We start from the raw sequence: 27874 nt of genomic DNA on the forward strand, positions 1-27874 counted from the left end.
AAATAAAAGGAATCTGTGAAACTATTAAAAAATTCTGAGAGGTTTAATCTTGTATATACTTCTTTAACTCTCAGTTTACAGTATCTCAGTATTTGAGCCATGATCAATGTTCCTTTCTGCACCCGACATGTTGCAAGAAACTCTTATCACAGCCCCAATAACCATTAATAAAAAAAGTTGTCAACGTTATTAAATTAATTGACTCAGTGCACGTTTATAGTATTTTCTTTCATAAAAAGCTCTTAATAAAAGCTGCTTTCTCCACACCTTGGTGACAAGAAGCCAGCTGGCACAAGGAGATATAATTTGCTGTCTTTTACCAGCATGAGTGAATCTAGCTTTCTCTGCTCTAAAATATGATTTGAATAAACATAGTATTACTCAAATGTCCCTGTTTACTTTGTTCAGCAGGGGGAAAACAAACAGTGAGTAACTTTTCCTTAACACTGTACAAACATTTACGGAGAGAAAACTAAGATGGTAGAACTGGAAATAAAATTAAAGGAGCGATCAGTAAAATCCACACACATTAAAAATGCCAAACACCACCTTATTTTACCCTCTGATAAAAATAATTATGAATGGATATAGTTTTAATGCTAAAATATGAATGCAATTCATTTCTCATGTCTGACATACCTTTTATATAAAACATAAGCCACTGAAAAAAATATAATGCTGAAAAAGGTCAGTAGTGGAACAAAATCTTCTGTCACAGCTGACTGCAGCTTATTATTGCTACTTTAGACCTCTATTCAAATAGTAATGCCAGCAAATATTAAGCAAGAATTAAAGACACATATATCCTCTGCTTACAGCACAGATGAAAGACCATTGCTGTGTAAGTAGTACTGCCCTGATACTCTAACTAGATTCATATAGGTCCCTTACTTCACTTGAGTAAAAGGCTGAGAGCATGCAGATTTAAATTCCATATTCACAGAAAAATTTGTAATGACTCCCTATGATAATAGGAATCTGTGTATCCAAGAAAAGATGCACACAATTCCTCATTAACTTTTATAATTAAAAGGATAAAGAAATAGTAGAGAAATAGTTTGGAATAGAAACTCCTTACATCTATTGCTAATGCTAAATAAAAGCTTGGAGAGAGGAAAAAGTCCTTAATATAACTAAATTACATATTCAGGAAATTCAATAAATATTCCCATGACCAGATATTTGAAAGTACAGTCTTACCATAATGAGCCAGTTCAGTCTCTTTATGCTCCATGTCAGCTACCACTGTAGTGGAGAATTTCAGAGTTCTGGTACCAGATCTTACTCTGGAGGAGGCTCAGGCTGCATTGCTGCCAAGCTGGAAAGCATATTTATAATGCTCTACCTATTTCTAAGGTACCTACCCAGACAATAATCTTTACTTAATAGTAAAAGCAAGATATTTTACCTATTTTCTTTTATTCACTGGGTAAGTGTGGGAAGACTAGCAATTACTGCAGAGTAACTAACTGTGGTAAATCCATACAGATCAGTATGAGGATAGTTTGTGAAACTACTCATGTCACATGTATGCCAAAGTTCCTTCATCTACAAAATACAGACAATGGTTTCTTTTCCTTTCTATCTATTTTGACTGTGTTGCTTTAAAATTAATCTGATGTTTGCTAAAAATGAGGAATCCCTAGAAAAAACTTCATACTAAGCAAAGAATATTCTAACATAGGAAAATATTACAGATTTTAAGGATCTGACCTGTTTTGTAAGATTTTCACAGGGGGAGGAAAAAAAACAAACCAAACAAAAAAAAACCCCAAACCAACAAACAACAGAAAAAAATAGCTATTTGTTTAACTTTTTCTAACACAGGCAACATAATTAAAACTGGCAAATTTAATTAATTGGCAAGGAAAATTCATTACAATTTCCAATGCCTTACTTTATAACGAACTATTTCTTAAAGACATGTAAAGTAAAATTCCAGCAAAACTTCCATACGCTATTAAGTATTTTACCTATATAAAGCTTCTAGTAATACTTCAGCCATCTCATATCAACAATCACTTTATGCCATCACAGTGATTCAACAGTATCTGCTCGGCAAATGGAAAAAAGGTTTATAAGAAAATTTTGTATCCAGTAAATGAAATGCACAGGGTTATAGGACTTCAGATCCAAAAGTGGTTCCACCATGGCTTATAAAACATATCTTTCTAAATCTGTAGTTGGGAGTAACTATGTTTAAAGTAATCATAGAATGGTCTGGATTGGAAGGGACCTTTACAGGCTATCTAGTCCAATCCCCCTGCAAGAGCAGGGACATCTTTAACTAGATCAGGTTGCTCAGAGCACCGTCCAACCTGACCTTGAATGTCTCCAGGGATGGGGCCTCCACTACCTCTCCGTGCAGCCTGTTCCAGCGCCTCACTACCCTCATTGTAAAAAATGTCTTTCTTAAATCTAGTCTAAATCTTCCCTCTCTTAATTTAAAACCATTACTCCTTGTCCTGTCACAACAGGCCTTGCTAAAAAGGCCTTGTTGTAATAATTGCAACAGAATTTCCTAGAGCAAGAAAAACATTTCCTAGCATTCTGAAGAGGAATATTGGAAGAGCAATATGAAAAAGAATACAGCACTATTCAAAAGCACCTATTTAAAAGCCCTCACTCCAATAGAATGTATTGCACAGATCATCAGAAAAATGATTGCCTACATTACAGGATCATGTTCTCCACTAATATGATAATTAATAACTAAAACCCAAACCTATCATGCAGTGGGCCATATGGATCTGACCTGAAATTGCTATAAGCAAAACTGGAAGAAAAGTAACCGTAATAAACATTTTAAAATTCAACTGAACTTTAATGGATTTTTAAAAATTATTTACTAATCTGATGTAATGAAAAGACTATTAGTAACTCTTACAGAGAATTACCACACAACCCACTCATAAATAACATGATAATGCCACACACTTATCAGTATAACTTTTATATATATTGTATATATACTCCATAACATAAGACTAATTATGCTGTGTTAGATCAAAGATCCATCCTCAGGTTTTTCAACAGTAAAATGTAGCAGATAAGGTGCATAAGTTTAGAGTGATCTTTCTCCTCTGGGCCCTTCCACTTTCATCACTCAACAGTTTATGAACTTCTTGAGTACCAGCTGGCAGTAACACTGGTTCATTGGGCCAATAGCTTTTGCTGAACCTCTCCTTGATGAATTTGCCCAAAATCTCTGTGATCCCATCTACACTCCTGGCCTTCACAGCACTCTGTGCATGTAACTTTAGTGCATGTCTCCACTTCAGATGTGAGAAATTTTTTTTTTCCCCAATACTGTTCTTGATTTCATATATTTCCGTCACAACTTTCCTCTCACTCATCTCCACCTGCACAACCTGCAAAGCTGAGGAGCTCTAGTTTAATCTTGTTACATGCAAGCTCTTCAATAGCTCTTGGCATTTGTGCTACTCTTGTTTGAACTTCTTCTCATTTTACTATATTCTTTTTCAGAGGTGGTGGCCAGAACTAATTACAGTGTTGAATATATGGGTTCATCCTGGATTTCCTAAGCAGAAACACACAAGCATCCTCCTCGTATTCAGTTTGGAATGGATCTTACTTACGGTTTCCTAAAAACTATTCAGTTACAGTTTTGTTTTTAATAAGAAATAAAATTAAGTGCTTTTTTGCCTTTTTAATGTTTTTTTTCAGCTGTGGTATACACAGTATAAAAAAATGGCTTCCTATTAATTTGCAAGTTTTCTTTGGGAAAAACTTAAGAGAAACTTAAGACAATTCTATGAACTTAGTGAAAAAGAGGCTTTAAAAATACTGCAAATTTCTTATACATATGATGATAAGATTACAGAATATCAGTACCTCCTCTGACAGTTTGTAGATAAAAATTTTGTATTACAGGCATGATCAAGTGAAAAAGCTATTTCAGTCTGCAGAGACATTGCAGCATCACCTTGTACTTGTCCAAAAACATTCACAGAATTGGTAATGTTTTAACAAGAGTCTTCAGCACTTAATATATTACAACCCTTTGGTTTTCCATCTTCAGGTAGGAGTTGTAGTAAATTACTATAGAACTCTTCTCTTCCCAATCTGCACTAAAATCCAGAAGCCAAGCATAGTATTTCAGAATCTACCAAAACCAAGATGACCTGGAGGACAGATTCTGACAAGACTGACAATGGTAGCATAAAAAATACACACCAGTTTGGCATCCAGCTCTGCCTGTAGGTCTTTGTTGCAGACAAAAGGGCAAGTTTCCAGCTTCTTCCACTTGATGGCTTAGATAATATCAGTATCATGTTTATGTGTTCACTAGAAAGGTTGCATGTTTTTTCTGAAAAGCAGTGGCTTTAAATTCTGTTCTGTTTTCACAAAAGACGTATTTTGCATCTCTATTAAATTCTAAAAGGAGACCATCTGGAAGGACTACACAGTATAGTATTTGATGCATATTATATCAAAGCATCATATATGACCAAACTTTATAGTCATACAACTTAATGATGAAAGTTCAGTCAGTACATTTCATGCAATCCGAGGTATAAGCTTCTGGATTCTCTCGCAGTACCTACTCCCTTAATGAATTCTGGCATAGTAATAAATACACTCAAAGGACAAAAAAAACCAGTTGTAAGTAGTTCTGTATATAGGAAAGAATACTTTTACATTCTACTTGTCTAATATTGCGCTTAAAACCTACTGAGTATCAGAATTTTGGTAACCACTTTGATATCCTTTTAATAACATTTTTCTGAAATACATCACGAAATAAACACTGGAAAAGCCAAACATACTTTTAATTAATGTAGAAGTATCCACATATTAAGAGACGAGGCAGCCAACATATAATTGATTCCAGGACTAGTACTACAGAGTATATATAGATGCTGTCCTTAAGCGCTACAAAGGTTTTTTTCTCCTTCAAATTATAGCATGAAAGTTTTGACATCTAAAAAAATTACAGTTTCAGAGCTAGGATATTATACCTTTAAAAGAAACCCTTCTCCCCATTATCTACATAACATACATCCCCCCCTTGTTATGCAAAGTCATAAACAGGTATTTTGATTACTAGATGGAAGTGAAATTTTAAATACATAAATAGTAACACCGAATGAAAAGCACTTATGAGTTCTTTCAATGACTAGAGATGGGTTAAGTGTTTTCCTATCAAAAACTTCTGCGAATAGAAACATACATTAACAGTTTCTTGAGGCAGTGATAAATAATAATTGCTGCCAAGATTCACTGTACTGTAATTTCTCTATGTGGTAAAGAAGCCCATTCTGCATTCTGGTTTCATAGAGAAATTCATATTTACCTTTTGTAACAAAATGTCCTAGCTTTTGTGAATTACTAAAGCTTTAGCCCAATATTCAACTCTTGGTTCTAATTTTCTAGGCTAACAAGAAGGTAATGTTGCAGAAGAGAAGAAAAGAAACTTCCTCTATCATTCATTAAGGTTCCTGTTTAGGTAGCAAAGAAGAAAAACAAAAAAAGAAACAAACATTGGTTCTAAAGGGACCTGGAAAGGAGGCACTGGTCACAACCCAAAAAACCCAAGCTCATGCAGGATCAGAACATTCTTTACTTCTACCTAGCTTAACCCAAATTTTAATGTATTCACATAACATTTTCATATCATATATCTAAGTTGCAGAGCGCCAAACTTTGCACTTACAAGTTAATTTTATATCTATTAGTTACCACTGTTAAGTTCATACACATTGAACCCAGAGACCCCTGTGTTGGCAGATCTGCTGTTCGGAGGTTCCAGCACCTTTGTCGCATAAAACACGACCCCAGGCATGACCTCAGGCCAGGTTTATTGTCTACAAGGTATGCTGCCAACATGCGTGTCCCAACATGGTAATCCCTACGTGTCTGTGACAAGGCACTGGCACGCAAACATGACCAAAAGACCAGTAAGAAGCCTACATAGTTTCCAGTTCCCTTTTATTTTTCCTGTCAGACAAATGCATACAAGATAACGCCTGTGTTCTCATTTGGATTTTCATATTGCAACCCTATCACAGGGCAGCCTGCAACCCTACATGTGGCTTAATAAAGACTCCCTTCTCTGTTTTCACTTGTCTGTGAAAACTCGAGTACACTTGGGTATACTCTGACATATTAGCACATTCTCACATACGTGGCTGAGTGGCAACTTTTATGAGACCTACTTTGACAAGCACTTTAGCAAAGCATTTACATAAGCACGCATTCTAACAAGCCTTCCAGCAAAGCCTGCACTTACATACATGCATCATTTTTCACATGAAAAAATGGAGTTGAACACATGTAAATGCATTCGCATCCAAAACTGTAATTCCCAATCACAAATTAGTAGAAATGTTAAGTTTTAGTGTTTATATATTATACTCTGGGGCTGTCCAGAATCTCTGATAATGCAGGCACACAATACTGCACCCACATGCAAGAAATGATCCTACCCCTGCTTGAAAAGGAGGTATCACTGTCCCCTGAGTCTCATGTTGGATTGCTGAAAAGATGAGTATCAAGAGTCCTTTCAATGAAAAGAAATCTCCTCCCAATACCTCAGTGGTTCATAAAGCCCTGCAAGGAAGCGCTCTCAGTTTCTATAATCATCACTGCTCTGTGACAGACATCAGACTGGATGTTGACTCTTTCAACTGCCATCCTGTACTGTTTTGGAAACCCACATGCTGAGAAGACTCAGATGACCTTTCCAACACCTCCCATATATAGGGTCAATGGGCAGAGGGTTTGCGTATACTGTCCAAAACTTTGATGATGACTCTGCTCACAGTGGACTTACCCCAAACTGGTCATTGAGTAATGGGAGTTTAGGGTTACAAAACTCCAGTAGCTGAAAGTTATTCTCTCAAACGCAGTGGTAGACATATCTATTTCACCTAGCTACATGGTTCCATGGAACCACTACATGGTTCTGCTAAACCAGATTTGCCTCCAACAGCCCAGAATCCCTGTCTAATCAGGGACTAAACAGTTGCAATGATAAAGACTCCCAGAAATTCATTAAAAAGAATGTCTTCTGGAATGTCTTCCCAGACACAAGGTTACATGCTCCATTCTCTCTGTATTTGGCCTCTCCCTGACTGATAAACAACTTGAAGGCACTAGGGCTCACTTGTAGATGAGCAGAACAAAATAAGCAGAAAACAGAAAAAAGGCTTGTTTCCTTATGGGAGGCCACATGTAACTGTAGAGGCAGCAGCAACATGCTACCATTATCCACGTGAGCTACAGTGCAGTATTTCATAAAGGGGTCCACTGGGAACTCACAGTCCAGAAAGCAAAGGATGGTGGGATAGCTTTCTTTTGGATAGTTTTAAAGCACAGGCATAATGGTGATGTCCAGGCCAGGGAACCAGCCTAGATCTAATCCAAAGCAAAACCGCTAAAGCATGATGAGAATAGCTACAGCATCCTCAGTAACAACTGCTTTCACATACTCATCTGCTTCTTTTGTGCTTCACTACTTATTAATGTAGACAAAGCCTAAAACACATTAAAAAAAAAATCTATATGCACTCAAAAGTACTTAAAAATTAAAAATAATAAGTGCAAACCCAAATGCAGTTCATGTCATTGTGAACAGTAATTATAACTGCACAGCGCTATTCAGCTATACTCTGCTGTGCAGAATATTCTTGTCACATGAAAAATTGTCTCAAGTTGGGGAATTTCACTTAATTAAATTCATTGCCAATTACAAAAGCTTTAATTACTGATTTGGTTATTGAGAAACAAGACAAATAGTCAAACAAACACCCAAAGAAAACACTTTTCCTCCCTGTTTGTCTCAAACAAGCTTTGCTTTAGTCACCTCCCTCTCCTCCTTCTTAGTCCCCAGTCTCCTTGCTTTTGCCATTATGTTACACTCAGTCCCTTCGGTAAGGCGATGGGTGGTGCAGGAGAGTGGGATTAGTGCATAGTGGCTTGCTCTTCTTGCCTCTCCTTGTTTCTTACTGCTTTCAACTGCCTTAGTGTGGGTCCTCCACCGGCCGAAATCCCTCAGGGATTGAACCTGTCCAGTGTAGATTCCTCCATGGGTTGCAGTCCCTTTAGAGGTGTACCTCCACCTGTGTTTTCTTTTGTGTGTCCTCACACATCTCCTCATGTCTTTCCCTTCATGCCTACTCTGTTACCTTCCCCTGTATCTCCATTTGTGCATCGTTTTATGTCCCCTGCATCACTTTTGTGCCTCCTTCTGTGTGTCCTTTTGTGCCTCCTCACATCCCTCCTCCTGTATCTCCACTTGTGCCCCCTGACATGCTTCCTCCTCTGCTTTGGTGTCTCCTGTCCCTAGTAGCTGCCGACCTTTCTTAAATATGTTTTCACAGAGGTGCCATATGCTCTTCTGTTTGGTTCCAATTTCAGTTGTGCAGTGGGTCCATATTGTCCTTTGTGGAACAGGCTCAAAACAGCTGTGCCCAGCACAGGGCAGTCCATGATCTCCTCCCACACAGGTCAGCCCTGCAGCCCCCCCCCGCTACGAAACCCCTGCCATTTATGCCACATACCATTCTAAAGGTGAATAGAAAAAAAAATAATAATAATAAAAAAAGATAATTTTCTAAAGCTCAGCCATAATGATCTATGGAGTAAATCATATGAATGGCAATGGGCATTGGCAGAAAACACCCCTTGTCATCAATACTTGATAAAAAAAATAACTTAGTTTTATGTGATTAATCACTTCTAAAGAGCTACTTACAGGTGAATTAGTGAGAGATGTGTTCATTTCTGAAGAACAGATCCCAAGACTACATATATATGTTTTGTTACATATACCAGTCCCAGAATATGAACTTTGGCTGAGATGACTATATACTTCTGGAAATTAATTAAATTTGACTTACCATAACAGAATCAAGTTTTTGTTTCACCTTCTGCATTCTCATTGATGCTCTTGCAACACTGACAAACTGATCTGCCGGAGACATCACTGAACTTTTTTGTATAGGAATTTCAGAAAAACTGCTAAAGAACTGTGGCCCTCTTGGTGCAGCTGTGGTAAGGGACGAACCGAGATCTTTTACGAGTTCAGCTTCCTGTTGTGCAACTGTAGAAATAACCAATGTTAATGTGTCAGGTGAAACCTTACATTGCCATGGGAAAAAAAAAAATAAATTGAATTATCCCTGTCATTTTGCCAGCCGTGTCTTCAGTGAAACACCATCAGCATCTGTACTAATAGCGCTATAGGGAAAACCTGAAAACGACATGAAATTTTCCCCATACTACCCCTTTTCCCCCAACTCTTCCTGATCACAATGTCTCCCTTCTGTTATCTGTGTTCAGTAACCTCTCAAACAGAACTGATATTTTTGTATTGCTTATAAACAATAGCGTTCTCCATGCAGAAATATTGGGGGGGGGGGGGGAGAAAGGAATGTTTTCAAAGGCAAGAAATATAGCTCACACCGAGTTCAAGTCACCCTAATTTACTAGGTACATCTCTTGTTTTTTCCAGCCTAGTTCAAGTGAGCTTATTATACTTCAGTAAAATTTCAGAAGTTGCTAGACATATATACAGGCACAGGAGGCATTCTTAGGAGGTAGCCTGCTCTAGAATAGGATACTTTCATCAAAAGTTGTGCTCACTGTCATTCAAACAATTTGTTTGACTTTTGCAATTTTTTGTACTGTGGTCTCAAGCCAACAAAGGTTTAAAGAATTCTTCATGAAAGTTGTGTCCAGGATATTCATGAAACTATTGGTGTATGTAAGCCACATACTGTTGGAGTCCTAAAAACTGTGTCAGTGACTAAAATTAGTATTACTATATGATTAACTCTTTTAACACTAAGGCAGTAAGACTACCTTCTGAAAGCAAAGTGTGTGCTTTTAACCAAAAAAGGAACAAAAAGTTAGTAACAGACAATGTATAAAAGACCACAACCTATGCAAAATCTTACTGTCACCAGTGACTTAGTTAAGCAGTCAGATGATACAAATAACTACCAGTGTGATATCTGTGTGGTCTCTAAATATACACACACATATATTAAACTACCCTATTAGCTTTTTAAAGACTCACTGTCTGCTGAATAGTCAAAAAATTTTAAAGAAATCCTTCACCCGAAAAATTTTCCATTGCTCTCTAGAATGCAGGTATCTTACTAGGTTGAAGTTTAGCACTGAATATTGATCGTAAAGTCATTCCACTTTATTTTCCTGTAAAAGTCAACCAGTTCAACAGACAAATAACCTAAACTGTGAGATTTGATATGAGTAATCTCGTTAGTACATGTTATTTAAAAAGCAAATGTATAAAGACAGGATTAGCTTTATAAATCTATTTTCACTGCAAATATAATTCAAACAAAAATCTGTTACAGATAGGCAAAATTTATTGCATAATTCATATTAACATTATCTACTGTCTAGATGCAACATGACATCTGAAACTACATCCTTAATTGAAACAATGACACTGCTAAAGCTAACCACAAAAACACAACATCAGAAAAGCCTGCAAAGGACAGTCTGAATTTTATTTTGTATATTAAAAATTCAAAGCTAGCATCTATCACTATTGTCTGTTTAATATAATATGGGGAATAAACGTATCTCACATAATCACACCACAGATGTAACACCTGTTTATTAAAACAATCTATACACTCTCATATTAATTCATTTCTATACAGCTCCTTAACATTATTTTGTAACAGCCAGCACAACATAGTAATATTTTTGTTAAGCTATTCATTAATTTTCGGAATGACAGTATTTTCTGGCTCCATAATCCATCTTGATATGGAAAAGGGGCTTTTAAATATTTATATGACTCTGCCTATATATGATAAAGCACTGTAAGAATCACACAGAATGACATAATATAACACATTTAAACTTGAGGCTGCAAGGGACCTCTGGTGATTGGCTAGGTCAAAGCCCCTGCTCAAAGCAGGGTTACCTAGAGCAGGTTGCTCAGGGTCACGTCCAGCTGGGTTTTGATATCTCCTAGGATAAAGGTATGTATTATCATCAAATGACTGTTTTCTTTTTCCTTTAGAAGAAGTACAAATACTAGCAAATCACTTCTAGAAATAAAATATTTACAGGTGTGTATCAAGAAAATTTGTACTGTACCTTTATAATCATAAATGTATACAAGTATTGGCTGGTTTTGACCAAAGGCACAAAATGACACCATGTGTTCATGTGGATGAAAGGCAACATCACGAAGTGGAGATGTGAAGGAGAGTTCAGAATATATGGCCACCTGATCTCCTACAGAAGTGAAATACTTTTATTAATACCATGGAAACATATTTGAGACAGCAAAATAACAGTTGGTTAAAGCTTGTATTACTACAGCGCAGTGACTGCCACTGTAAATAAATATTCTTCAGTCAATTTTCTTATTGAAAAATAATATTTGGCATAAGACAAAAAATATTGCATGCTTTTGAGTTACTGAATAAGTCAGAAAAGTTAGTGCTGTTGCAACAGCTGCAGGAAACCCCAGAGGATGCACCAGGTTAGCTGAGTTCTCTTGTTCTGATAAGCAAGTTCTAGAAAGGTGGCGTTCCACAGTGTTTGTTTGTGCTTGCATTTTGCCAGAGATCGCTATCTTAGTTGTGGATTTCCATTGTACAATACTGACAACAGGAATGAAAGTTGAGCACAAAATTAGTAAAAAAATAAATAAAATTAGCTCTTCAGCTGATGGCATTATGAATGCAAGTTTAGTGTGTAAGCAAGAGTCAAAGCCCAGTGAAAACATACTACTAACAAAATTTCTCCCTCCTTTTACTTTTATTCTTTTCTAAAGTTTTCAGACAAATTATGTAGTGGCATAGATGTAAGCTATTATAGTTGGAAACGTGGAAAGAAATTCCAAACAGAACTGTTGGTTAGCTGCCATTTTTAAAATATTTACTTTTTCCTTTTTAAAAATTATTTGGATCATAATTGGAGACAGAACAATGTCATCAAAACCAAAAAGTGTATTCTGCTACCTTCTACTGTTATTTTTGTCCCTTTTACCTCACTGTACAATGAAGATGACAAACTCTTTATCTTACATTTGCTTAACACTTTTCCAGAAAGATTTTGGTAGCTATTTTGAACTACTTGGTTTGGGAAATAATTCACAAAGAAATCTTAGATTCCAAAGGCCAAAAATATTCAGAGTTTCTGATCACCCTTGGGAAACAGATGAATGAAGTGGTTCTCAACAAAAGCCTAATTCCCAAATCCAAAAAACTCAACAGAAAGACTGATTTGACTTAAAACATTTTTGTGCATTCCGTTTTAAGACCCTCATCCACATGTGAAGAATTGCAGTACACAAAAAGCTTAGCTTAAGGTGCTCCATTCCTGCTGGATATTACAAATGCTACCTCTCCCTATTAATTTCCTCTAGAGAATTAAATCTTACAGGTTAATAATAGCTATTTAAAAGGTGGAGCTAAGGCTTCAGGATTTAAGATTATCTTACTGAATTTTTATTCCCTATCAAAAGCGTTTCAATAAAGCTTACAAAAACCTTTCCCGCTCTGTCTTGACAACCTGGCTTAAGACCATAAAATAATTAGTTACCTGTTTCTGGATTCCAAACATAAGCCTTTCCATCTTCACTTCCAGAAAACAGGAACGTGCCACATGGTGTTAAGGTGCTGTGAATCTTTTCTCTGTAATTTGTGGCACCTATGTATTTCTTTGTAGCCAAGCTAAAGATAAAGAATAGTTTGCAAATGTAGCAGATACATAAAAAGTTAGATTGTCTATTCTGAAAGTATCAGTCCCCCTCTCTATTCCTCAGAAAAGTCAATACACCTTGCATCCCAAATAGATATGCAAGTACCCACCTTTTGCAGAGTGCAGTGTTTACCCTTTCTTTTCCCTGGCTTTGATAATGCATCTGAAGTTATAGATGAAAATGTACGTCCTTGTCTTTCAGTAGAAAATGGAAATACTCAGATCTAGAGAATGGATATAGATGTAGTAATTTGCATTTTCTTGATCCCGGGCTTTGCAAAAAATGGGGAAATTGGCACTATTACTCCAAGCTCTGCCAAAAAAGTTTTCATTAAGCTTCCTGACCTTGATTACATCCCAGTAGTGCTTATATTTATCCAGCAGCTTTCTTTAGCTCTTCAGACTAATATCTCCTTGGTTAGAAAACCAGCAGTAGAATCAACAAATTTCAGACATCAACGTTGGTTTACTATTAACATTAATATTTTTAATATTATTGTGCTACTTAGGTATCCTAATCTTTTTTCAGTGAAACACTACTGGTCAGCATAGTAATAACAACTTACTAATGAACTATTGTCAAACAGTTTGTAGGCATCAAGTAAGAGAGAATCTGCAAAAGGATTTAAATAGCCTCTTACAAGCTGGCTTACGCTTATCTCAAACATGAGGTACAGCTTGGAAAGAGCTACGGAAGTTCAAAATGGAGACTAATACAGCAGTAATGCTATGATGTGGAATTCAAGGCAAGAAGAATGGCAATAGGCCACGACAGCCCTCAAAGACAGTAGACAGTAATTTTTAAAATATGTTACTGCAGAAAAAATGGAGGTATGCTGGGAGAAGTGCAATGCAGTTAATATGACAGGAAAATTATTTTTAACAATATTCTGAATAAATATACCTTAGATACAATTCTATTTGGCAAGCAAGAGAAAAGGATGCTTTAATGATCACAGTGCAAAACCATATTAGCCCAAGTAAGAGTTTTAGCTGTGTGAATAAGAAAGATAGTATCTCTGAGATGTCATGTAGAAGAGCTCTGCAAGATGTAAAACTAACCTGCATATGAAACCCTAAGGAGAGGTCTGAACCAAAACCAAATCACTGATCACATACCTGAGTGACAGGACAACAGCATTATCCAAAAGGATCAAAAAAGCAAGTTAAAAGAGGAAAGTTAAGAACAACTAGCTGTCGATCAAAGTGAATTGTGTTGATCTGTGACCTCCACCCCCTCTTTTCTCAGGCAGGGAATGAACAGTTAATGCTGACGTGTAAAATTATCACTGCTGGGTATCTGACCCTGCGGTTTATTGATAGACTTAAGCCAATGTAACTGTGGGCTGCGGTCAAAGCAGCAGTCCTGCTCCTGTCCTCTCCACCCTTATTTTCCCAGGCTCTCCCTCATTTCTTCTCTAGTGTTTGGGCAGCTATCAGATGAGTTAGATCAGATAGTTGATTAAAATGAAAATTAATCATTTGTATTTGTAGGCTGATTTTTAGTCGGATCAGTTCACTGATCTGACTTACCCTGCATCAAAAGATCCCTAGAGCTGATAAAAAGGAAATGCTAGGAATACATGGCCAAAGGTGTGGGAGATAAGAGGATGGTGTGTCCTGTGGATAAACTGGCTTAATAATTGTGAAATTGCACACCATATTAACCCTCTCTTAGAGATTAATATGCACATCCATTTTTCTCTCTCAAACTAAAACTCCCTGCACTTTTTAGGAATGGTAGCGATAGAAGAACACTACCTGCTTCAAAAGCTACAGGTTCCCTCTGTTAATCCACCGATTTCATGCTTCGATTGAGTGGATAGTTTAGCCTTCTAGCATGGTCATTATAATTTATCATTTACAGTAAAAGATGAAGAGTGCACTATAAGACTGGGAAGTCTTCAGCTAGTTCAAACATCTAACCCAATATATTAAAGAGCGAGATTTCCTGAAAGAGCATATATATTTACAAGAGTATGTTCCAAAAGAACGTAGTTTCTCATGCTATGAGAGCGTAAAGAGGTATTTCCCCCAGGTAATTTCATGCAGAACACATTTTCTGCATGGTGAGGCGAGGAAGGGAACCCACAAAATTAAGGATAAATCATTTAGAAAGAGCATTCATATCTCTAACGTGACTTTCCAGAAGAGAATGTTCAGGTGCATCTTATCAATATGTGTGACTCACAGGAGTAAGACTCTTCTCAGTTTCACCCAATGAAAGGACAAGAAGGAATGGACACAAACTGAAATATAGGAAGTGCCGTTTAAAATTAAGAAAAAACTTCTTTTACTTTGAGGGTGAATGAACACTAGAACATGTTGCTCACAGAAGTTGTAGACTCTCCATCCTTTGAGATATTCAAAACCCAACTGGACAAAGCCCTGAGTAACATGCTGTCATGCTTTGATTATTGGGGTTGGACTGGATGCTCTCCATCCTCAATGACTCAAAGTGATTCTGTGATCCCCTTGTTTTTTATTGTAGTTTATTATCAAAGAATCATGCTCACAACTATTAAAAATGATAAAATAATAACAAACTAAGTTAAAAATATTTCACCGCCTGCTTAATATACCATAATACATACATCACTGCATATTTCAGTATTTACGATGACAATCTTCATTCCATTTTATCATCAAAATACTCTTCCCAGAGCCTTAACAATGAGAAACTAACGCACAAATAAATGTTATAATTTCACAGTTATTTTCACACCCAGATTGGATTTTTAAAAGTGAATTCAATCTTTAGGAGACTAGTGTCTTCTCCTTCATGCCACCTTAAGCTCCCAAGTAATCTGGTAATTTTTGGATATTCTATTCTAAAAGACTTACCCAATATCATACAAAAGGTCTGTAATACAGCAGTGTTTTGAAACAATTTCCTAACCCTAATATTGCTATCCTTGATTATTAGGACATCTTTCTTCTCCACAACTATATATTTAATAGTTTTATGGCACTTTATTTCCCCAAGTAAATTTTAAAACAAAAAGGAAATACGCACTTGTCACCAAAAATCTACTTACATTCTGAGATCCATGATTCTCACAGTACTGTCTCTGGCGTGGATCAATAAACGCCTTCCATTTGGATGCACCTCCAAATGATTTATCGGTGTTCCTTTAATATCATTTTCTTTTATTTCCTACAGAAAGAAGGAAAACAAAGTAAGAAAATATAACTTTGTATTTTAAAACGCATGTTTTTACACGTTATTATTCATTTTTCTCTTGCGTTACTCTTTTTCTGCCCACTTCATTCTATTCGGTTAAGGAAAAAGTTTGTTCCTATATTAAGGCATTACATCCTAGGCAATCAACTTTTCACAACCACAAGGCAGATTCTACTGTGACTCTGAACCTCTGAAACACAGTTGATGACAGAAACACTGACTGAACATTAGGCCTCTAAGGTATGAACAAAGGTGATTTGTAGAGCCTGTGGTCTATTTTATTGTTGTCTCTAGAAAACAAACCTAGTGCATTAGCATTTGTCTGTTAATACAATGCTATTAAACCTCAAGCATTTTCCTGTTTTATATACAAAAAATTGAAGTTGCAAAAAAATTCAAGAATTTTAAATCAGTGAATCGCAGCATGTTCTATCAGCTCTTTTGTACTGTTATTTAAAGAAAATACACCTTTTCAGTCAAACAAAAGTTAATGATAAAAAGATTTGAATTCATATCAAATGACTAGATTTGGAAGTTCACATAAAAATTACAATGCTAGTTTACGAAACCTGTATACCTTATTAATCCTCCAGTGTTGAAACAGGTGTTGAGAACTTCCTTTGACAGATGTATCCCAAACTATTATCAGTCCTGAACTATCTCCTGAGAACATGTGGAGCCCTGTGAAATAATACTGTCTTATAAGTAGAACACCACCACACAAAAGAACAAATACAGGAAACGATGTATGAACAAGAAACAACTTTTTTCTATTATTTTTGTGAATAAGCGAACACCAATTCTTTCCTCTCTTTTGTTATGATATACTCATTGCAAATACGTTTTGCTCATACTGCATGACATAAATTGATACATAAATGTGGATTCAGCACATAAGTCAGATACTGGGGTGCTGAATGTTTTTTCATTTTTACTCATATTCTAGAACCAGAAAAATAAATGAGCATTTATAGCTCAATGAGTTTCACACGATAGCCTAATGCTTACCTATACATTCACTGACAGCATCTTGAACAAGAACAAATACTGTTTTCCAACAGTTGTTCTTAAATTAAGCACAAATACTTCTACTTTATAAAAATGCAACTCTTTCCTCTTCCTAGTACCTACTCCCGTGAATACCTCCAAAAATGAACCATCTAATTACTAATGATATCACTAATACCAGAAAAAGTCAAACACTTCCAAGTATCTTATTCATTGACCCATCTTCAACTCTTCCCACCCTCCACTAACACAGGTCAGTGCACCTCTCTGACTTGCTTTCAGCTGTTAATCTACCAGTTAACATTATTCACAATGGTCAAATCTCTGTCCTTCTCTCAGTTTTTCATTCTCTGTCAATGTTGAAGAGTTCATCACCTTCCCACTTCTTCAGTCTAGCATTAAAATTCTCACAATCTAACTACTGCTACCTCGTTTTCTTTATCTTTGTATTGAGCTGATAACTTTAAACGACAATATGGTGGAACTGTCTTTGCTACTGTTCTGATCATGCATTCTCCTGTTCTGAAGTTCTGTTCTGAGACTTCTCTAAAAGCTGGTTTCAGATTTCCTGCTTCTGCTTTTACGTTAGTACATAATTCTGCCACCTACTTCTTTAGCCAAACCTGCCTTTTTTCCAACTTATCTCTTTATACTAACTGCTAGGCTTTTCACCTGCATCCTGATCCATTTGTCTCCTCTGAACAGCAGCAGCTGTGCTTTATGTTCTTCTAATTTTTGCTGCAACATGTACAAAACATTAGCTAACTAACAATAGCTAGTTAATAGGGACAATGAAACTAAACTGTGACCAAGATTTGCCCAGTCATCATTGCCTGATGACTACACATTTCTTTGCTTGTCCTTTCTACACTTACCTTTTCTAATTACTCTCAATTTATATCAGGGACTATGTATCCCTTTGTGTTTGTCCAAGCAAGGCATCATACTAACATATTAATTGCAAACATAGCTAAAACTATTCTATTCTATTATAGGATTTCACATTGCCTCTATGAAATAAAGCAAACTAGTAACACTCAAGTTGGTCTTCAACTGAAAAGAAGACTATTTGAAAAAGTAATACTAAGTACATACCTTCTGCATCAAAACAAAGTGTGTTGATAAAACTTTTGTGACCATCAAGCTCCTGTAGCAGTTGCCCATGGATTTCTTTCACATTTGCATTCCAGATTCTAATCACCGAGTCATAACATCCTGTCACAACCAATGAGTCGGCAATTGGGTGGTACTTTGCAGTGTAAACAAATGAAGGATGAGGGAAAACTCTCACTGCAGATGCTGCCTGCATTTCTATTTTCCACATTCTAAAAGGAAAGGATGTTAGGATATCTACTGTATAAAGCAATCACATACACAGGTATAACTGATGCCATATTTTGTGCTAATGGTTCTAGAGGCAAATGCTTGCAAACACTTAACACCACCTGTTTATCCTACCAATTTGTTCCACTTATATTTAATCCTTTAATGCAGTACTTTCTAACAAGAATTAAGACACATTTACTACTTTACATAGTACTCTGTCTTCAAAGTAAATTCATGAGTACTTACTCATTTAATGGGTATTTTGCACATTTTAAAATACACATAAAGAATTCCATGGAATGGATCGGTTTCTTTCTTTCAGGAGTTATAAACAAATTATTAAGACCTTCTGGGGTATCACTCATTTAAAAAAAAAAAAGTAGAACAAAAACCTACAAAGGAACATAAAGAATGGAATGGTGGATCATGAAATATATGTAGGCAGCACATTTCACAGAGCGCTCAGTTACAATATGGAATTTAATTGTTTCAGTGCCACCCTTCCAGGTGGGGTGACTACTTCTGGTGGCTACTGAAGAATTCTAAGCTTACTCCGAGGTGAGTTCATCACAAAACTGCAATCCCTTAGAGTATATAGATTAATTTGCAACTTAATGTGCAAAGGTCACAAGGAGTCTACCTATCTTTAGAATGGTTTTGCTCTAACAACATAAAAGTTAATTTATTGCTCACAAATAATGTGGGACTAAAGCTTGGGAAGGCTCAAGGGTAACATACAAAACACTATATAACGAAGGATTCACATAAGTCCCCAAATTTCTCTTCAAGTTGCCTTAGTACTCAACCCAAGAGATGATCCAGGTAATAAACTGACAATGACTTTAAAGCAATGGGGTGCCTTTTGGTCCTCATCCTTCAATTCTACCACGTTTCAATGGCAAAATGCTCCCAATATGAAAGGGAACAAGAAGAAACGCCTTGCCTAAACTGAGGCTTTTTAAGGAGCTTAAGGCAACGGACAATAAATACAGGAACTAACAACTCGTGCAGTGACTATGCATAGTGAACAGAAAAGGAGGCAGACCACTATAGTTTCAACTTGCTGCCACAAATTCAAGAATTGCAGAACAGCTGGGCTTTTTTGTAGGTAACAAATGACCGAAATTGATAGTTACGTCAGCATAAAAATATTATTATTTCATCTGCTCCCAAATAAAAAATAAAAACATGGGTTAAGCTCTCAAAATATTATTTTTATTCCTACATACAAGCAGCAAAAAAAGCAAAACAGTTCCACACATACAATATATCATTTAACAATTCTTCTGGCATTTTAATTAGGCAACTGCCTGTAGCATTACTGAGTTGCATAACAGAAACGAGATAGGGATCTGAAGAGCTAAAAGGAAAAAAAAGCCCTGTGAAAACCTATGAAGTTGCTGATAATAAAATTATGCAGTGTCACAGCCATACTTTCATGTTTTTCTACAGTTTTGAGGGGTTTGATTTTAAACCTTGAACAGATCAGTATTTTAACATTAACACTGCGCTGAAGTACACTTTTAAATTGTAGAACAAAATGTGTACACATTCAGACTCAGAACTACTATCAAATTACATTTACAGCAATTTAAGTTGAATTATTTAACTATGTGTCCAAAAAAAAAAATTACATATGTACAGTGTGGCCAATTTATTCATGTAACTTGAATCTTAAATTTTAAATTTCCTGCCTCATGTTCAAATTTGCAAACTTAATACTGAATTCATAATACGGCAATTTCTCCAAGGATAGAATATTCCAACTGTCTCAGTGACTTCTGGAAATATAAAGTCTTTTGGTTTTTTTGCTGTGCTGTAGGTTTAGACACTACAGTCTTTGGAAAAGCTTTGGTCTCAAATACATATACATTAGAAACTAATACAGTAAATATGGCGCAAGCTATTAACTCCATCATAATTTTTATAATATTATACAGTAAGTCATACTGCAATCAAATCTCTAATTATAACATTATAGCACAGTTTTTAGTAAGAAATTAAACCGGACCACTTTCTTTTGTGCTTCTGATGCTATCTGCCAGAACAGCTTCATCATACTGACCTGACAGTGCCATCAGAGGATGCAGTAAGAAGGTACTGATTGTCTTTTGACCAACAAAGATCATACACTATGTTAAGGTGACCATAAAATTCTCTCAGGAACTGTCCAGAAGGAATTTCATACACTAGTGAAGTTTGAAGAGAAAAACAAATTTTTTTAAAGTATTTACAATCAATTATATGCAATTATTACTGCAAAATTTAGTCTAATCTTGGGATGAGTTTCTGCTAGCATAAGTCAACTCATTTTCTTTATCTTCTCATTTTCAGAGAACAAGATCAAATAGTTGCTAGATATGCATGGACAGCAAGCATATACTTCCATCTAGTGGTTCACAGGTGTCACAAATGTCTTAACCTTTAAGAAACAGCCTACCTGTTTTAAATTATTAGAACCAGATTAGGATTATAATTCTTTTTCTTTTTAACTTTGACAGTTACCTGACCAATCTTTGAAATAGATTAACATAGAGATCATTTTCTGGGGCTGTGCAATAAAGGAATCTAGACTTACTGTTCCTTGCATTTAAACATTTATTCTGTGTACACTTAAAATACTGCTCTCTCTCAATCTCAAAATTATTATGCAGGGCTTAAGAATCATGCAGTTCAGGCTACTGTGAAGAAGCAGCCCCAAGTTTGAGTAATAAGGAATATTTGTAGTTTCAACTGAACTGGACCATGGAAGACAGCAGCCTCCAGTAGTCTGGAGATGACAGTATTCCAGGTATCTAACTTTCATGACAGGTTAGGAGAAAAACTTACACATAAAGTATGTGGTGGGGGCTGGAAAAGCTATTTCACTTAAAACATTATCATCAGAAAATATGTTCCTTATGCAAACTGATTTAGTATTTCCATTAGACCTCTGCACACAAATAGTGTGATTTCATACCGTTAAACTGTATATACATTACCATATACGAAAAGCCAGTTCCAGCCCTATTAACACAGAAAGAGCATTTTCCTCAATGCTCGTGAATACATAGAACAATTTACAAATCACAATTATAAAACAAAACCTCTAAAACCCCCACAATTTAAAAATACATCTTTTGCCCTTTAATTTCAAACTACAAGAGTCATAAGAAAAAAAAAATCAAAACATATTTTAAACTTACAGACAATGGGATAGCCATTCCTTCCTGCACATGCTGCTGCCAGTGTTTTTCCATCATGAGAGAAACGAATACAGAAACAGCCCATATCTCCACCTCGCAGTGAAAACAGATGCTTGTTCGGTATGCGGCAAACCTAGCTTTTCAGGTAAGAATTGGGATTACACAGGTATGAATATTAACTACCCAATGCCTAAAACATATTCTTAGATCCTGTCATGTATAAGTTTTAAAAAGCTACTAACGTCTTAAGGGAATTTAAAAGAAAAATTCAACCTTATAAACAGAGACAGTTCTGCTGCATAACTTAGGCCACATCTAGTTCATATATTCATTTCTGCCCCATTATTACAGACAACTAGCAAGTTTTAAAAACCTAAGAAAATTTAAAATTGAAATAATTTCCTTACGATTAAGAAGTGCTTAATGATGACTATCGTCAATAATATAAGCTGTACAGTTAGACTGTAAGTCAAGCTTGTTTAAGGAGTCTAAGCACAACTTTTAGTAACCTAATGATAGCAGTGTGAACTCAGAACACTAACTACAGGCACTCAAACCTTTGGTCTACCAAATCACCTTTAGCAGTCCTCATCTGTATTTCAATTCCTAATTTTTTTAGACATAACTGGAGATGAAACATTTCAAAAAAATTGCACAGGTATTATAGTCCCCCTTCCTCTCTTGCAAAATATTTCCTCTTTTTCACCCAAGGGCTTTTTCTCCAGAACTAAATTCAAACTTTAAGGGTAATTAAAATATACAGAGTAGTTATGTGATTATTTAACCTGAACCTTATTTACCTTTATGAATGAAAAATGAGTATGGACAGATTCATATGCATTTAAAAGTATACAAATAGATCTACCTATGAAATAACTGAATATACACTGTTCACTTCAGAATAAAGGTAAACACATCTTGTTAGAAACTATATATGCAATTAAGCCTTCTTATGCTTTTTAACCTCTCTCTAGAATAAAACATTACAATGTTGAATCAATAATTCAGCTCAGAACAAACTTCTTTTATTTACAGGTAATGTAGCTACAATTCACATATAAATTAATTTCATATCTAATTCATAATTCTATAGAACATTTTGCAAAAATAACATCATCCATCTATCTATATCAATGGAGACAGATACAAATATATTGAGGTTCTTTAAAAAGATAATTTAGCTTTAAAGGTAAAACAATAATTTAAATGTATAAAAAGGAAATAATAATTTTGAGCAATTATTCATTTTTAAACAAGCACATCCGCTTTAATATTCTTTGGCAAACAGACATGCTACATCATGCTAACCTTACTGAAGCTTTTTCACAAGACAGCACAGCACAAAATACATCATTGTTGCTACTATGATGATGTTCAGTATGGACATGGACTAGTCTAAGAATAAATTAGCTGCCAAATTTTATTTGTATGATGGCAGGCAAATATTCGTAGGATCACATTTCTCTTGGTTTTGATTACACACTTACTTTCAGAATGACAACTTTCTGAAAAGTAACGAACATTAACACAAATACACAAATTAGGTATCTTGCTATTTTTCGCAAGAAAATTTCCCGTGTAAAAACAGGCTTGTATATTCTTTACTATTATTAGCAAACTTTACTGGGAAATAAAATTAAGTCTGTGTATATTTAAGTGTTCTTTTTGAAAGGATCTTTATAAGGACTACAGTATGGAATCAAAATAGAAATCAACATTCTTTGTTAACATATCTTTTATTATTCAAAATTTTTATAGAACCATGACCTCATGCTAATGCCATTCTACAGAAAAATATGAAATCATTGCATGTACATTCTATATATAGTTGCAAAAATATTCCCTTTTTACAATTGCTAATTTCCATTAGCTACAGTGACCTAGGAGTTAGGACGAAGTCAGCAAGAACCTTAATAAGGTTCTTCGATGAAAGTTCCTTCATAATTCTGTTATACTGTAAAAATAACTTTAACTGAGGAAATAAAAAAAAAAAAAACCCCAAGAAAATACATTTCCAATCAAGCTGAAATGGAGAACTGGTTTCCTGTCTTACTTCCACTACTTGAATAGCCCTACTCTTTCAAATTCCTAGAGAATTCTGGAGATAAAAATACCTGACTGTTCTGGGAAAAAAAATGGTTAAATCAACCATATTTGGTAAGGAGCTAAGCATCCTCTACTATTTCTGAGAATTCCTTATGTTTTGTATTTTGTTTAGTATTTTTTTTTTAATTTGCTTTAATGAATGACTTGCTTCATAATATTTATATCATAAAAATGAAGTTATAAAAAGATAGTAGATCTTTAAATTATTTTTCTTTAAAAAGCAAATAAAAACACTTCACCTGTCCAGGCAATCTTGTCCATTTAAATGGCTCCTTTTTCTCCTCTGGAAAAGGTTCACATGATTTTTTAGATCTGTCTCTCTGGAGCTCACACAGTGTTGCACTACTTTGTTCCTGCTGAACAGCTATCATAGAGCGGAAAGAAGGAGCAACCTTAAGGCAAACAAAACTAAGTATCAGGAAAAAACATTTTTAAAATTAACAGTATAATATCTGAAAAGATTAAAAGGTACTTTTCAAATGCAATGCATTTTTACATCTGAAATATAGAGACTGGAAAAAGCTTAATACTTGAAAAGTGCATAGCAAAAATTTCATTTAAAGTAACCAGCAAGTCAGAAAGTAATCTGAGCTTCCAGAGTTGTGGCAATCAGATGGTATCAAAGATTTTTCCAATAATCAACACTCTTCTATTTTTATTAACTATCCAGGTCAGTGAAAATTAGTAATACGCTACTACCTGGTGAAGGTGTGGTATAAAAAAAAAAAAAAAAAAGTATTTCAGCATGTAAATAGTCCCAGTGACACTAACCTGCCACCTTCAAATCAAAATACTGCTTCAGCAACAAAATCCATTCATGATACCAAAAGATATTACCAGCATTGTGTATTGAACAAACTATGTTCAAGTGTTGCAAAGAAAAAAGGAGGACTGACCACATTCGTGATTTTAATTGTAGGTAAGCATATATACTTTCCAAACTTCTGTAAGTACACTTACTGAACCCTACCTACAAGTTACACCAAGCTTTATACTTAATACTGTGAAGCGGCCTAGCAGCCCCATGACTGAGGAGCAGAGAGGCCATTAAGCAGCAGCTGCAGTTCTGATCAGGTTCACTAAGACAAGTCTCTTCAGAAACACATCTGAATACCAGCCAAAATTGCTGTTTCCTTCTAGGCTGACAGTTACTAAGTATCCACTTCAGGGTGAGTAACTGTCTAGGTTCTTGTGACTAAAAAGGGAGGTTGGACACCTACTATGCAAGTAGAAACCAATTTAGGGGCTTAAATCAGTTGTCCACACATGGATGTCTACTTCCATTCAAGGTGGCCTGTTTTATCTGAGACATCTATTTTCATATCTACCAGCCCATGCAGGAGGTATGGGAGATCTGGGCCCTTCTGGAGAAGCAGGAGACTAGGCAGGATCTGTAACAGATCTTGAATAGAAGCAGAAATATATGCACAGAAAATTGTATCATGCCATGGCTCTTATCTGGAGCTCAATCCCAGCCTTGGCAAATCTGGCATTTATCAGAACAAGAATGAAATAATATCAGTAGCCAATGGACCCAAGTCAAGCATAGCTCAGAAAGCCTATGCAAATTCATCACATCACTTGAGCTTCACAGAGAACTGTAAAGTAGGGACAGCTGTAAACCAGTGACAGCACCCTAAACGTACCAGGAAAACACGCAGGCCAGGGAGAAGACAGGCTCAGAACACTTCCAGAAAGATGAAGCACAGCTGCTCAAGCAAAGTGCACAGAATTCCTAACAACCTCAGCAGCTGACTGAGCAAGAGATCTGCAGATCTCATTCCAGTATACAGATCAGAAAAATGTCCCCAAAACATATGAACTAATCCCACTGATTAGCTTGGTTTTAGACAACATCTCACCAGGCTTCCACAGATCACCCTTGATTGTATCACAGTGAGCAGAAGAAAGACTTATGACAACTGTAAATACATATGGAAAATTATGTAATAGAACAATATTGTATTTGCATTGTAGAACAATAAATGCTGTATTTATCTTGAATGCACATGTCAGCACATACCAATGTAAGCTTGTCTTTAAAGGAGTTTTCATTTGAGAAAAAAACTACGACTCATTATAGCTTGAGGGTGCAGGCAATCGGAGTTAAGCGACTTACATCTTCTCTCACTTACAGAATTTACACACCTGCATGAGTCCAGTGACTTAAAATGGCATTTCTCCTAATGAGAAGGAATATCAATCTTCAAGAAAGTACCCTGAAAGCTTTCTGACTGTCAATGGCAAAATAAGCAAAGTTGCAGATGGGAAAGTACGCCTATTTTTCAAAGACAGCTACGAAGGGCTAAGTTTGGAACACGTATCTTAAGATGCAAAGTTCTTATTATAGCTAGTTATATACTAGCTATTTTATATGCTGCATGTAAGTACAGCTTTTTATATATATACATACAAACATACACACTCACACACTCTAGCTACTTACTAGTTCCTACAGAAAAGTCTGTATATGTGCAAATATATTTACATATTATATATTTAACTTACATGATCTGGCAGTTTTATGCCTCTTACGGTTACATATAAAGTTGATGGGTAACGATTTCTAGGACATTTTGCCCACCAGTCATAAACCTCAACATTCGAATGTGACTTGGTCCTTGGAGGTGGGTAATATAATTGCAGACGGAGTTTTCCATCAATGTTTCGAATTCCATTTGCACCTACAAGCTGGAAGGGCGATCAAACAGAGGAAAAAAATGTGTTACGTTAACATAAAAGTAATAAAGTCATTGACTATTTCTAGTATCTTGAACAACAGTGTAAACTCTGAAATCCACTTCCCATTGGGGAAATATACTACCCCTAAAAGTGGTAATGAAGTAAGCATGTATTAAACAGCCCCAGGATGAAATCACTAAGAGTAAAGCTTAGATGGCAGCCTAGTTTTGAAACATGCTTCATATGCACAACAGTAATATCCTGTACGTGGGAAGACCTCTGCAGTACCACTTTTTTTTTTTTTTTTTAAATTACTACTTGCTGGAATCACCCAAATCTCAAAGGACTGTCAATCCACAAAAAGCCTCTTCCAAATCAGCCCCCTTTGAACGCTGCAGCAAAGGGCATTGGTAAGGCTTTGACTCAGAGCAGAAGATACAGAAAAGCAGTAACCTTTCCAACTTCAGAAGAGAGAGTTCTCTCTATTGAACTAAAGAACAAGTGTACCTACTGCCATTAACACTGACTACTGTTTATCAGGACATTTCTACTTTGACTGATACAGATGAAACGATAATGCAGACAGATGCAGTAGGAATGAAGAACAGGCCACAGTTTTATTTGTATTCATAAGTTGGAAATTCATCATTCCCTTTGTTCAGGAGTAGGCTGTGCGGAATGCCTGGATGCACAGTTTCCACCAGCTATACACCCAGACACGGGATACCAGACCTCTAATTCCAGTAGATTCATCTTGGGAAGCACTGAGAAGAGACTCTGTATGGAATGATATGAATGTCCCTCTCCCTTCCTCCAAACTTGCAGTCCATTATCTTCTCCTGTATTTCTCATGCTGTGGACTGCTCAATGGCTGTCAAGATCTACCATCCACAAGGGTAGGTGTAAATGAACAATCCTCAGGCAAATTAAAGCTTGTCAGCTCTCAAAGGCCAAACTGGCACATTCCAGTCTCTCCTAAAAGGCTGAAAAAGGCACATGACGTGCTGGCTATATTACCTGTATCTCATTGCTGCAGCAGTTCAAACTCTGCAACTAAAAACGACAGGCATTTTATAATAAGGCTAGGGAGCCTTTTCAAAGACTAGCCAACTGAAAATGCCACTAGAATACAGAATAGCTGAGGTACAGAAATTAGTGGATTTGTCATTTTCTTTGCACAGACAATCTCATGAACACACAGAAAACCCTCAAAGAAAACTTCCTTCTGTACTTTATGAACAAAAAAAATTCTTACACATTCTATACTTTCTTGAAAAAATACATATTCTTTACTGTCAAACTTGTTACTGTTAATTTTATGGGGTGAAGGAAGAAGGAAAGGAGAGAACAGCCAAGCAAGCAAGGATTTGTCTTTCCATCTCTGTTGCCTGGAAATATTAAAAAATGTTTTCCCACTTAGTATGGTTAGTGTCTTTCAGATAACTGAATAAAAAGATTTATAAATTTTGTTTCTTTATTTAAATATTTACTATACCTTTAGAAATGCCCAACAAATTTTTCGGAAACCACATTCCTGAATTTGTACATCAGAGTTGGCTCTCACTTTGTCCATGCTTAGAAAATCAAGGATCTGAAAGCATTGGTAGGAATATAAATATATTTTTAATTAATATATACTTCCTAGTAATTTAAAAAATACTGTTGA

At 35.8% G+C, this 27874-nt stretch overlaps 1 protein-coding gene across 8 annotated transcripts in view; it reads right to left on the reverse strand.

The window, feature by feature from the left end:
• AHI1 (Abelson helper integration site 1) overlaps positions 1-27874 on the reverse strand; it is a 100371-nt gene that overhangs the window by 51907 nt on the left and 20590 nt on the right. For all 8 annotated transcript variants that reach the window (XM_072855911.1, XM_072855910.1, XM_072855909.1 and 5 more), the window contains 11 exons: positions 27704-27799; positions 26035-26217; positions 23766-23918; positions 21421-21553; positions 20301-20424; positions 18005-18234; positions 16479-16582; positions 15756-15874; positions 12559-12689; positions 11104-11244; positions 8865-9067 (listed from right to left, as the gene is read on the reverse strand). In XM_072855911.1, coding sequence (XP_072712012.1) covers positions 8865-9067; positions 11104-11244; positions 12559-12689; positions 15756-15874; positions 16479-16582; positions 18005-18234; positions 20301-20424; positions 21421-21553; positions 23766-23918; positions 26035-26217; positions 27704-27799 — 1617 coding nt within the window. The remainder of the gene's footprint in view (positions 1-8864; positions 9068-11103; positions 11245-12558; positions 12690-15755; positions 15875-16478; positions 16583-18004; positions 18235-20300; positions 20425-21420; positions 21554-23765; positions 23919-26034; positions 26218-27703; positions 27800-27874) is intronic.

This window comes from Ciconia boyciana, chromosome 3, assembly GCF_034638445.1.
Source record: "Ciconia boyciana chromosome 3, ASM3463844v1, whole genome shotgun sequence".
Taxonomy (NCBI): Eukaryota; Metazoa; Chordata; class Aves; order Ciconiiformes; family Ciconiidae; genus Ciconia; species Ciconia boyciana.